Genomic DNA, 14,120 nt, shown 5'->3' with positions numbered 1-14,120 from the left:
TTTATTCAGAATGTGACAGAGGCACCCTAAGGAATATCAGAGAGAATAAAATTTCGTCAGGTGAATCACACCATTAATTTATGTGGAAACTAGAGGTAAATAACACACTAAGGAGAGTCAAAATGGCATTTGCTAGAGAGTAAAACATCCTTGAACTGGCCACTCCTGAATAGTGTCTGTAGGACCCCCATCTTACAAAAGGGTATAGTAAAAATATACCCCTTTTGAGTATAAAGAGGTACATTACTTATCATAAAAAATACAGGGGAGGTATGCTAGAAAAAAAATACTGCTGTGACTATTTTGGTAAAGGTGAGATGAAAATGGATATTCTGTATATTTTAAAGCAACAAGTGGGAACCCATCTGAACTATTTGGAAGCAGTTTCAAAGTCCAAACAAAGCAAATAAACATAGTTTAATTGTACAACTCATTGCTCCAAGAATTTTTGAAAATCAAAAGGATGAATTGATGCAAAGGGTTGTTTTACAAATACATTGAAGAAAGTTCCAGAAGCAGCTCTTAAAACCAGTGTTGTGTATGTGGCTTTTGGTTCAGTAAATCTCTAAGATCCAGGTCATTGAAATTTGTCAGCATACATATTAAAATAATCCACGGAAGCAGAATATTTAACTTCTTTCTTATTTCTTCTGAGTATTTTTTACTGATCCTCTTAGGCATAGGAAAATGGACTCAGCAGATTTTTGACCTCGAGTATTTTCGTGCACAGATGTGTCACATCCCACTCCTGTGAGTACTCAGGATTCATTGATGCCTGTGGTTAAAGTTTTCCTGGACCTATTTGGTAATGGGCCAGGGGGCTTTGAGCATATTTTGGTGGTTTCAATCAACCTCTGCTGTATTGACTCTTCCTTGATATCTCCTGACTCCTCCTTGCCATCAATTCTGTGCTTTGTGTGGTCACCATGGACCAGAACAGGGAAGTGGGCCCAGAAAGGTGCTGCCCTACCTCCATAGGGCCCCCCTTTTCAGGGATTTCACTGTTCTATCAGTGGCCCATCAGTGTTTGAGGTGTAGCAACACATTAACTCCTTAATGTGCAAGCTTCTGTAAGAAGACAAAACTTAATTGTTGTTTTTTAATCAAAACATTTAAATTACATTTTGTTCAGTATGGTGATGCTGCTTATCTAAAAAATAGTCTTCTTGGAAAATTGGCAAATGAAGTATCTGGAATACAAGTACAGTAGATACATTGGCAGAGTAGACCTATTTTACATGTAAAGCCAGATCCTAGTGGATGCTGTTAGTTGTGTATTCCCAACTGTAACTGATGTAAAGGGTTTTGTAAGAGCACTGAGTACTTGGGTCCTGGTACTGTCCTACAATTCTGCAATTTCTGCAATTCTGAAAGATATCTCTCAGTGGTGAGAAAGCCCTCTCTGTGGAGGAAAACTCCTTATTCCCCTTAAGCATGTTATATGTAGTCTCCATATGAACCAGAGAGTGTGTTTTTGAAATACTTGTTCCTTACAAAGGGTAACGGGACTATGTGAAATGTAGCATCCAGAGAGGCATTCCTAGGCATTCAGTTTTGCTAATTGGTATTGAGGTATTGTGACTCACTCCTACCCTGCTTTCAGAGTTGGTGATGTTGAGCTTTAAAAAAACATGCATATTTCTCAAAGCTAGAGATAGGCTATAGAACAAGATACTTCTATTGATATAATTAGATAATAAGGGAAATAAGTTCAAGGCACAGATTTCTAGGTTAACAGAATCTGGAATTCCTGCTGATGAAAAAAAAGAACCTAGTCTTCCAAGACCACCCACCTTGGCAAAGCTGGTTTTCTTTTTATTAAAAGCACTAGAAAACCAGAAAAATAAGTTTGAATACCCGTGAACCTGTCTGGTACATTACTCTAGAAGTAAAATTTCCATTTATATATGGAATTTACAAAAAAGAAATCTGTTCAAACTGATCTAATGCTGTTATGATTAAATCCAGAAGGAAGAGGCTTTTACTTGTGATTGTCAGAAATCACTGTTTCCTATTTTTCATTTTGGAACATATGAAATGACTCGAGCATGCTTTATATTTCCCAGAACTAGTAATTTTCTGTCTTTGGAAAGTTTTACAGGGAGGAGCTCAGAGGTGCTGTGGGAGGGACTAAAATTCATAATAAAGTTTTGGCACGAGGGGGAGAATTGTCAGAATAGAAGGTTTCTTCTGAGGTTTTGCTTTTTCTATTTTATTTTTTTTTCAATTTAGGATGACAAGTATTTATGTTCAGATTCTTCTAATAATTCTCTTTTGGAATGCTGATTGTCAGATTATTCCCAGGATTGAAGAATGTGGACTTTCATGTTCTCAGGTAATCTCTTGTTCCAATTTGCTGTCTATTAATATAGTAGTTATATGCTGTCAAAAAAATTGTAGGAAAAGCAAGAGAGAAAAAAGGGGAAAAATACTTCAGCTGTCCTGAACATTAACTTTATATTCCTGTCCTTCTGAATTAAGTATCTAAAGTGGCAAAAATTACTCTGAAAGGGTGTAGGAAAGTGCATCTTTACACCATTTGCAACTGATGCTGTTAGTTTAAAATCTGTCTTTTGTATTTGAAAAAAAAAATTTGGTTCATATGAATTAATTTTCCAGAGTGAGTTTTTACAACAACAGTGGTGCCAAAGAGATGTGAGAGGGAGGAATGAGAGGTTTCAAAAATTGCTAATTATGTCAGGAATATATTAGCACTGACTTTGCTGTGAATAAACGGATTAAGCGTGAGAAAGAGTAGAATATGTTTTTCATTTTGTGGGTTGAATGTAACTTCAGTATTAAATTTAATGACTTCTGTATGTGCATGAAAGGAGTGTGAACCATACTATCCCTTTAATAGCTTTGGATTTTGTATGATTCCAAATATCCCCGCCAAGGGGCAGTGTGGAGATATTCTGCTCTTGGCATTCTGAAATTGCAAGCATAGAAAGAGTACACAGAAAGATAAATTAAAAAAAAGGATATTAAATAATAGGCAATCTGACTTTCAGTCTTAGTGGAGAATGATAACTGTATACTGGCTACAGAGAAGTGGAATTGATAGTATGAAAGAATTTCTCTGTATAAACTTCTGCTTGAAGATGTCAGTATTTAGGACAAACAGTGAGACATTCTAAAGATTGTTTAAATGTGGTGGCACTACCCAGATATTAAGTTAGTTCATGTTAAAGCAATTTATTCTATATCTAATATGTGTATCCTAGAAAAAGGGTAGGAATAAAGATACTTATACTAGATTGAACAAAAAAAGCCCTCTCTATATTTAAATATTTATGTAATGTAATTAATGTTCCTGTATTCAAGTTCTGTAGTCTCTATCTACTTAGATGTTTTTGGAATAATAAAATATAGCCATAAGAGATTAATCTCTAGATGTACCCAAGTACTTTTCAAGAATTTTTATGTACTTATGTTCATGAATGCAAATTCACATGTATTTTAAATAATTTATGCTCCTTGGTCTGCTGAAATGAGAGTTTAAAGTAGAAATGATTTGCCATTCTAATTTATCCCTCCAAAGAGTGTAGTACTATCAGACTCAGCATGTAAAAATCATTAGCAACCTTTTTTGGTGGGTTTCAGCCTCGGGGATAGGATTTACCTCTGGGGACCGTAAGGGGTATCTTTCTCTGTCAAGTCTTCGATATGTATGTTACGAAGTCTGATTCATAATTGCCTTTAGACACACCCCTGAGGTTTGTCAGACTGAATCCCTTTACCTTTAAGAGTGTGTCTTACCTTTTCCAGTACCGAAGATTGATTAACTGAGAAAGGCATGTTTTATTTTTCTTATTTACACGGGAAATACATTGTTTCCAGTATAGCAGAATTAATCCATCAATCATTTGTGATATTAGGGACAGGATTCAGTTCATGTTCTGTATGTGATGTTTCTGCTAGTTGTATTCAGTAGAATCTTGAATACATTAATGACTTTTTAAGACAAAAATGTTTTCTCAGAGGGAACAATAATGATCTCAACAGCATAAACTACTGCCAGCATAGCATTTTCAATCTAGTGCAAAGCACTTTAGCTACATGAACTTTAGAATCCCATGAATAGCGTGTTAGAATAAACTTCTTCCTTTTCCTTTGAAAGTAACTTCAATTTCTCTGCATAACTGACCATGATTTATGGGCTCAGTCCAGCTCATGAGTTATTCTAAAAGGGAGCAGTCAATCTTCCCCATGATGTGTAACTCAGTGTTCTTCATAGGGGCACTGCTCAGGGTTACAGTTTGCCTTTGTGTGTGTGAAATATGTGTGTGCTTCCTTCTGCTACAGTGCATCAGATCACAAAGTAGAGAGTCAATGACTTGTTTAGATCCATTTCCTTAATGTGATAATGAGGTATTGTAGTTTTAAAACTGTCAGAGATTTCTTCAGCTGCTGTTGTTACAGTGAATATTATAGAATAGAATATATATAGAATGTTAAGTGAATATTATAGGAAATTGGATTTTTTTCTTAGGAAGTTTTCCCAGAAGTTTGCATTGTAAATTTCTCTTTTGCATTCAAACTTGAGGCTATGTGGTTCTTCATAAGGCAATAGGGATATAAAAAAACAATTCATTTGCATTTTTCTGCAATTTTCAAACTATGGGTATTGTCAGAAGTTTTTTAGCAGGTTTGATAACTGAAACTGTTGAATTTGACCAGTAGACTAGATTTTAGTGTGGCTGTGTCCACGAGATATTTGTGAGCAGTTTTGACCTCCATGGTTACTCCTTATCAGAGTAAAGCACTGGTTGTACTTAGGAGGGAAATAGTGACATAACTATCTTGAGGCATACGACTTGCAAAACATCTGCACTGAACTGTTTTCACAGCTTTATGAATCATCCTTAGTTTACCATGGGTATTCAGCATTGCCTGGTGTAAGGCAATATTTGGGTTTCATTACTGTAACACAAACTGTGCATTTGTTCAATACTGGAAAGGAAAAAAAAGAACATTGGATGTTTATGCCAGTATTAGGTGAAATTTTAAGCAGCATGAAAAATATACAGTTGTGGGTTGAATGATGGGAAATGAACTAAGCTTTTATTATGTGCTATGATTTATTTCTCCTTTGTTTGAATAGCTTGGCTGTAGAGGTCATGTGATATTCTAGAATTCAAAGATTAAATGCTATAGGTATGGTCTCCGTGCCCCACCCAATGGGAAACATGGTTATCAACCAAGTTTCCCTGTAAAAGCATAGGGAAATCCCAGCCTGCAATTGAAACTGGGTTTGTGCCCTTCTCATTTTACAATCCACATTGTTTTCAGGCTGTACACAAAGAAATAGGCTTATGCCAAATTTGATTCAACAGCTGGTAAAGATCAAGAGCACTATATTTAAAAAACACTCCCTAGAACACTATAAAGTATTATTTGTATTGTCTGCCATTTAATGCAGTAATATTTCCAAAGTCTATGGATAAAGAAGAAAACACTGAACTGAATCTGGGATTTCCCTCTAATTATAAAGGTTATTGGCAGCAAATCCTTAATATAGCTGCTGCTTGTTTCTGCTATTCATAGTCAAAATACGTGGTCTTTCTTTACTGGATATTTATACCATGGATCAGTCCATTTTTTCTGAATACAACACACTGCGAAACCAGTGCTACAATATGGCCTTTAGTCCACAAAGTCAGCTGACATAAATTGGTATTCTTTGTTCATTATTAAGCAGTTAGTATTTTTAAAGTGGTCCCAAGCCTTTAGAAAATGGACATGGTAATGTAAGTGACATAATTCAGTCGTCCTCTAAAATCTGATTGAAAACATAATTTAGGCATGGGGAATGTCTAAAGAGACTGATCAGAGACCTGGCTTCCTCAGGGTGAGTGAGAGAAATACAGCATGAAATCCCATTTTAGGAATGCAATTCAACACAGACTTTTTTGGGTAGGCATGGATATATCTGATGACTGAAGGAGATGCATAAATATGTGAAACATATCCTTTGGTAATATTTGCTCAGGTGCAGTACAATCCATGAGAGCATGCCCTAGAGAGAAAGCCTGGGGTCTACCTCTCTGCCTGTCATCAAATCACTTTTGTGGCCCTCTTCAAGTAATTTCATTATTCTGGTTTTCACAAGGACAAAAGAGTTCTGATCTTCCTGTGTGGTGTGTCTTATAATTATAGCAGTTTCCATTAACTGCTTTGAATATTATGAGTTTAGTACTCATTATTTAAAACAGTCATACTTAAGAGGCTCAATAATATTGATTTGTTGTATTAGAGTGATATTAACCCATTTGCTTAGATACCCAAGCTTCTCTTGCTTGGCTTCTCTACTGGTACTTAGAAGAGCTGAAATTAGCACATTTGGGTGGCTTATCTATTGGACTGTGTTTCACATTTGCTCTTTGGGTCAAAGACAGCTTCCTGTTGTGTCCTATGCCACTGGTTGGGTGCTGTCACATTTCCTCTCCCCCTGAGAAGGAAACAGCCAGTGACAGGTACAAAAAAGGAACTTACTGCAGTGTTCCTCAGTGTTACAGCATGTACCACCAGTTCCTATAAGAGAAGTACAGATGGAGAAAGCTCTGCAATTCAGAACTTGCAAAAACTGCAATGGTGGCTTTTGGGCTTTTTCCCTTCTCTCTTCCTCAGGAGCTCCAGAGAAAGGTTTCAAGGTCTGGAAAGAGAGTAGCTGCTGAATAGCAATCACAGAATACAAGCAGTCATGAAAGTTGGGGGAACAGACTTAAAAGGTGTTGGAACTGGACCTGACAAAGTGTCTTGGAAGTGAAACACAAGGCAGTGCTAGAAGTTTCACTGTGAGACATCAGCATCAGTCATGTGCAGCCAGTACCCATAGCAGGAGATACATATTTAAAAAACCCAAAAAGGGATATATAAGAAAGCCTAGCAGATGGGAGCAGCTGGCCTTTATTATTGGCAGTAAATTTTAGCTTACAAATCTCTCTCAGCCCTAGTCTTAGGATCTGATCTACCCTTCAGCTCCATTTGGACCCAAAATTAAGTAGTGGGTACTGACAGTTGGAAGTAGGTACTTTCCACAGCCATCTGACTGCTTTGTAGCTGGAAAACTACTTGTAATTTGATCAAATGTGGCCAGGACGGGTTTTCTAGGAGTGGTAATAACTTTAATGAGGCCACATGGTGTGACCTAGCTTGTAATTCTTGCAACAAGGTCTAGGAATAGTTTAGTTTGTACTTTTAGGGAGCTGGCAGTGCTACATTGTCATGTCTATTTTTACTATTCCATTCTTCCTCTCCTGACAGAATGCCTGTGCATAGGAGAGAACCAGGGATGACAAAAAATGAGAAGGACCAAAAGAGGTTTAAAAAACTTCTTTCTAAGGATAGGTTTGGATACTCTCCTTGCTTTTTGGCTCAGCATTGAAATGCTAGGCTTCGTGGATGGATGGATGGATGGATGGATGGATGGATGGATGGATGGATAAATTTGGACCTAACAAAGGAGTTTCCTCCTATCTCTGTCTAAAAATAATTTGGTTTCTGAGGGCCATAAGTTTCTGTGTGCTGTGTTGTGGCTTGGTGGTTGTTCAAACCAGGATCCCATATTTGAAGTTATATGAGTTTTGTTACCATTATCCCCACAAGAGATCCCTAGGTTTTATATACCAACCTGATACAGATGTTTTTGTAGTAGTTTTCATACTGTCAGAAAAATATATTTCCTTATAGTTTTCTTTCTGATTTTGTTAACATTTACTGGCTATTTTTTGAAAACTAGGAAATTACTTGCTGTCTTAAATAAATAAGAATACAAACCTGAAAGTACTTCCCAAACTGCAGTGTGTTGCTGAGGAAATTCCAGAACCCTGAACTACTTGACTGGGAATGATCATGGAACCAGTAAAATCATGTATACTCAGTTGTGATAAAGACACATCACAGCACTACTCCTGCATTCACAACCACAGGAATTCACTGGGCCAGAATTTTCTGATGTCATGAATAAACTGGAAAATTACAGTAACTAATGATGCTGAGCACTAGGATAGATTGCCTGTGGAGCTTATAGAGATCTCCACACACACTAAGAAAATATAGCTGAGATATGTCTAATGTAGCTCACATATATCTCAGAAAAATATAATTCTTCCTGAGGCAGAAAAATAGAGTAGATGACATCTTGAGTTTTTTCCTAAGACAAGTATCTCTGCTTTCATTCATTCATCCTCTTCTTTTTTTTGGGATCTACAGATGGTCCTTCAAATAGTATTTGACTTAATCCTTTGGAACAGTCAGCAGAGCCAAAGACCTGTTTTGCTCTATGGCATGTCCTGTCCTTCCAGCGTGCAAAATCTAGGACTCGCCATGAAAACTGTATGGGACATGCAGTCTCATTCAGGAAGTGTCTATGCAAAAATTAAGAGAGTTTTAGTTTTAATTTGCAAATTACTTGTGGGTCTTTCTCTTGAAAGGAAATGTTTCAACATAGTTGCTTTGAATAAGTGAGGTGAATTTCAATAATTTCTGGAAAACTGTTTGTCTTGCTATTGCCTCTACTTGTCTGCATATTTTCAGAGAGTATGAATCACATAAACAACACTGTATAGTACTAGATGTGCAGTCATTGTCTTTTCTTGGAAAAACTGAGGAAATTGAATTTATTGCAGTTATTATTCACTGTATCCAGTTTTGTTTTTCCCTTTCATCCCTACATATGCAAACTTTCGCCATCTTTTTCCCACTTTCTCATCTCCTTGACCTGCTTTTCTTTTTCTATGACTGCAATGATTTTTCTCCATTGCATTTTGAATTTTGATATCTTTGTTATAATTTTTCATAATTTCAGTTATCATTATAATGTGATGCTTCATGCTTAGTTTTGTTAAGTGTCATGGGGTAGCTTTACCTTTACGACAGCTTGGAGGGAGAGGAAGTTGAAGCTGCTGGTGGCTGATGGGAGTTTTTCCCTCCTGACCAATTATCGGTCATTTTCAAGAATTGACAGCAGATCTGACCATTAAAAAGTGAATTCAACTTGTAAACACCCCCTTAAGAAGTACAGACAGAATTCTCTTGCTCTCTTTGGTTTCCGGCTTCGGACAAGGTAGCAGGCTCTGTCTCGGCCTCCTCCCCCCCTCTCCAGGCCTACAAGGCCGCGGGGTGGAGGGGGGGGGGAGGGAGAAGAGAAGCAGCGCTGGCCAGCCGAGCTTGGTTTTCAGTTTTTGCTGCTAGACTGAAACTTAACACCATGAACTCTTGCAGTTTTCCTAAAGCTTTTAATTCTTTTACTACCTGGATAAACATACAGATTACTCCTTTTCTCAGAAAGACAGAGAGAGAGACAATCAACATAGAGGAGACATCATAGAACCACCAAAAACAGTGAAGAAAAGAGTTAAGTTTAAATAAGAAAGAGAGAATAAGGAGATGCTTTACAGCTGAAATATCTTTCTGTTAAAGCTATGGAGATGGACAATAATAGTATAAAAAGACTCCTTTAATTCATGATAAGAGTATTAGGAGGAATGAGATATTCAAAGTGTAACTTTTGAGCAGAAGAGAGAGAGAGAGAGTGCTTGTGATACTGTGAGTTGCTGGAATTGAGTTGAGTGAAGATTTTGAAGCTTTGGGGGCAAAGAGAAAACTGTTTTCCAGGAAGGCTCACAGAGACAAATGAAGAAGACTTCTGCCTTTGAATAACTTATCCTTAAAAATAAGATTCCTAAACTCTGTGACCCATACACACCTTGGAGATGTGAAATGGGAGGAGAAGATCTAATGACAGATTTCCGGGCAGCTGGCATTAGAGAAATAGAAAACTATGATGAAAAATAGTTTTTCTAGTGAGAAACTCCGTAAGCTAACAGAAAGAGACTTCTGTTTCTCTACAAAGACTGATGAAAGACTGTAGCAAGAATTAAGACTGTTTTTAACCACCAAAGTCCTAAAGTTATTTGTCTCTATGTTGTCGTGTGTACAGAGAAATAGTTAAGATGTAGAAGATAAGGGGGTTTTCTGAAAGTTTATTCTGGTATTCTCATTCTTGTAGTTTGTTAATAAACTGTCTTTATTCCTTTTAAGTCTTAAGCCTGTTTTGCTCTTGTTTTAATCCATATCTCACAACAAGAAATAAGTAGTTTTTTTGAGTTACTGGTTTAAAACCACGACATTAAGTAATATCTCTTTGGAGTTCCCACCCTCATTTTCAACATATTATATTTATATATGATACAATAGAATAATCTTTAGAGCATGGTCAGATTTGTATTACTGTTCAGTAATAACACAGTTCTCTTCCATGTGGAGGTCAAAACTTACATACAATTTTTAAGCAAATGTATGGCATAGGTGGTTTTCAGTAAGTGCTATCATTAAAAATGAGGCATAGTGTGAAACAACATATGAAAGTAGTGAACACTAATGGGTTTATTTAGCTGTTGTAAAATTAATAGTTTCCTGCTTTTTTGGAAGCCCTTCTATTGGACCTCTGCCTCCTTTAATTGTCCTGTGTGAAGTTTAGCAGCTATAGTACATGGAGGATTTATTAAGGTAAACTGATTATTGCACATTTTGTTTCCCCTTCCCCATACCCCCACAAAAGTAAAAATTTTGAGAAATAGACACATATAATGACATTTTGAATTATTAATTTGTATTGGATATGATTAATTTCTCTTTAAATTTTCCAGATTTATATACAACTAGCTTTTCTATCAATTATCTCAAACTGCGAATGTTCGTGCTACAATATACACTGGATATTTTCAGTAGGGTTTCTCTACATGGCAAATTTAGAATTTTTAAAATCTCTCATGTACTATACAGCTATTTCTGTCAGGGAAAGGTGTTTTTGGCTTTTGTTGCTCTTGATAGGAGAGCAAAGGCTTGTATGTAGGGATTCTGGTGTAGGGATTCTGATGTAGGATTCAGACTTTCAGACACCACAATAATACAAATATGAATAGCCAGGAAATAGTCCTCTCAAAAATTTTCAAGAATACAGCTGAAAAACTTTTCACGTACTAATATTTCCCTCATTTTGTTGTGGCTAGAATGTTTCTGTAACTCAAACAAGCACTATTAGAGCCAATCAGGCATGTTTAGCATTGTCTTTAATAGAAGCAGTTCTTTAACTGATACTGTGGCACCAGGCAGGAGATGTCTAATAAGCTTAGGTACCTCTAGTGCTGTGCGGCAATTCATTGGGTATTATGGATCATGGTGCTGAGCTGAGATTACTGGTTTGCTTAAATTATATTTCAAGTTCCCAAGCCCTCTTGGCTGACTTAATCCTTTTGAAAATGGCTGAAAACTTTGGCTTTATTTCACTAGCCACTAATGCAAAATCCTCACGGAGAAATTGCCTTACTTGGGAATGATGTGACCCTTTTCTCACGGGCAAAGCTGATGTTTGAATAGGTGTGTTGGGTTTGTGAAGTTTTGGTAGCTGGGCAGAGGTGGCTTCTGTAAGAAGCTGCCAGCCAGCTCCAAGACAGACCCACTGCTGGCCAAGGTCGAGACCATCAGTGACGATGGTAGCACCTCAGAATATCAGCTTTCTGTCGTTCTCTGATGGAGCAGGTGGACGCCTTAAGGAGGTTGGGGTCCTGTGGGAAGCCTATGGTGGAGCAGGCTCCTGGCAGGACCTGTGGCCCGTGGAGAGAGAGGAGCCACATTGGAGCAGGTTTGCTAGCAGGACTTGTAACCCTGTGGGGGACCTGCACTGGAGCAGTTTGTTCCTGAAGAAATGCACCTTGTGGAAAGGATCCACTCTGGAAAAGTTCATGAAGAACCTCAGCCCATGGGAAGGACTCGTCTTGGAGAAGTTCATGGAGTTCTGTCTCCTCCTGTGGGAGGGACGGCTTACTGGAGCAGGAGAAGGAGGACGAGTATAAGGAGTCCTCTGCCTGAGAAGGAAAGTGTGGCAGAGACAATGATGATGTGATGTGTGATGAACTGACAGCAGCCTCCTTTCCTTGATCCCCTGCACTGCTGAGGGGGAGGAGGTGGACAAATCAGGAGTGAAGCTGAGTCTGTAATGAAGGGAGGGGTGGAAGGAAGGTGATTTAAAGTTTGTTTTTTATTTTCTTGTTAACTAACTCTGATTTTAATTGTGAATAAATTAAACTAATTTCCCCAAGCTGAGTCTATTTTGCCTGTGATGGTAACTGCTGGGTGATCTCTCCCGGTCTTTATCTCCAACCAGGAGACTTTTGTTACATTTTTTTGTTCCTGGTCCAGTGGAGGAGGGGAGTGACAGAGTGTCTATGGTGAGCACCTGGCATCCAGCCAGGGACAACCCACCACAATAGACAAAAAAATTTATCCCCACTTGCATCAAAGTTCATTCAAATCAGTGGAATGTGTCTCACATAGCCATAGTCTTCCACAATTTCTAAATGTGAGCTGTGTGACATTTTTAATTTATAAATTTCACAGTGTACAGCTGAGCACTGTGTGCTGCTCCTGGGACTGACTCTAGACATATATTAAAAGAACAGTTGCCTAGAGCAAAACAGTATGCCAGAACACTGGAAAACCAGGCCTGCAGTATATCTCCTCTTTTTGCTGAGCAATAGTGTTAGGATATATAGAGAAGAGATATATATTACTGAGAAGACAGTATCTGGAATAGAAAAGTATCTTCAGACAAAAATAAAAATACATATTCCCAAAAGAAATAATAACTGCCTTCAGCAGCAGGAGGAGCAGTTCTGTCCTGGAGACTATCTTCTCATAATCTTCACTTGAATTCTTTCTTCTTTTTTCTTTCTTTCTTCTCTGTTCTTTCTTTTCTATGGCAATCTTACTGCCCACTGATTCCAGTCACCTCTGAGACTGCTAGTCTCCGTTGTCAGTGTTGCTGATGGATCTTTTTTCTTGTAGCCTGTTTTGTACTACAAAGGTCATTATAACATCATAATCTCAAACCACAGGATATCACCATGATATCCATGGCTGTCTGGAGGGCTTGTGGAATCTGTCCTCCAGTTTTTCAAGAAATGACCAAAATAATTGCTGTCTTGATCTGGTGCTGGTGACAGTACTGCTTCTAGCAGGAGGCTGGACTTGGTGACCTTCAGAGATCACTTCCACCCTACATTTCTTTGATTCCATTTTATCATCCCCTGTATGAGAACTCTAGTAAGTAACTGAAATAATTAATGCTGTGTCAGTGTCCCTGTCTCATTGTTATACTAGAAGTGCTGATTTGGTAGATTAGTTCTCCTTTCATGTAGCTGAGTAGTCTGAAATTTTTGACACTCTGTGTATGAGATGGTGCTGATTTATACCAGCTGAGGGTATGGCAGTCAAAGTAGATTTTAATTTTACTGTGTCTATTGTATGCTATTCTGTTTTGTTAACAACTTGTATTAATATTGTAGGAAACATGACATCAAAATGATTGACAAAATTTGGTTGTTTTTTTTCTGTTTGGTTCTTTTCACTGCTAAAAGAAAGAAGTTAATGCATACTGTTGCTTCAAGCAAATTCTTCTTCTAGCCCTGGAGCTGAAGCATACAATGGAACAGGCAGCTTTTATTTCAGGCAGTCATAGCTCCCTTTGGTCCAATAAATTTAAAAGCAACTGGTTTATATGTAAGTCCTTTTTTTGTATCTCAACATCACTTTTAAATAAAATTAATTAAAAAAAATTAGGAGTGGGGAATATTCTTCCCAGTTGAGAGACCTCAAAGCAATATTGTTTTTCTGGCTATTCACTTATAGGATAAATGTATGTCACTGCCAAGAGTTCTGAGAAATTACCGTGCTTCTAATTCTTCCAGTTGTTCTGCTCTGTGAAAGGGATTCAACCATGTAGCCACTGCAAGGGCCAGAAGATATTATATGCCACGTGCAGTACTGATAACATATGGAACAGTGCAGTCATAATATAGGAACAGGATTCCTCTGTATTAGTGCAGTGCAGGAGGAAATGCATACTGCCTGGAAAACAGAAATCTCTGTTATACCTGACTAGTAGCAGGTTAACAAAAGGATGAAAATCTAAGGGGGCTGAGGGTCTTAGTCATGTGCACTCCCTGAAGTACTGCTAAGCAGTGATGGAGGTGCTGGCCAAGAAGCAGGTTGTGGGAGACAGGGTCTGTACCTTTGCATTTACATGTGAAATGGAAGGTGGTACAATGACAATTGGT

General features: G+C 37.8%; 1 protein-coding gene across 2 annotated transcripts in view; it reads left to right on the top strand.

Moving 5' to 3' along the window:
- Positions 1-1,497: 1,497 nt before the first annotated feature.
- IL17REL (interleukin 17 receptor E like) overlaps positions 1,498-14,120 on the top strand; it is a 42,936-nt gene continuing 30,313 nt past the window's right edge. Inside the window, exon 1 of one of the 2 annotated variants that reach the window (XM_023918599.2) lies at positions 1,498-2,335. In XM_023918599.2, the coding sequence (XP_023774367.2) occupies positions 2,234-2,335 (102 nt within the window). In that variant the 5' untranslated portion in view covers positions 1,498-2,233. The remainder of the gene's footprint in view (positions 2,336-14,120) is intronic. The other variant, XM_023918600.2, reaches the window with a different exon arrangement.

The sequence above is a fragment of the Cyanistes caeruleus genome, chromosome 4 (genome assembly GCF_971803275.1).
Source record: "Cyanistes caeruleus chromosome 4, bCyaCae1.hap1.1, whole genome shotgun sequence".
In the NCBI taxonomy this organism is placed as follows: domain Eukaryota; kingdom Metazoa; phylum Chordata; class Aves; order Passeriformes; family Paridae; genus Cyanistes; species Cyanistes caeruleus.
Note: the sequence above shows the minus strand (reverse complement) of the source record. Positions and strands in the feature narration are given on the sequence as shown.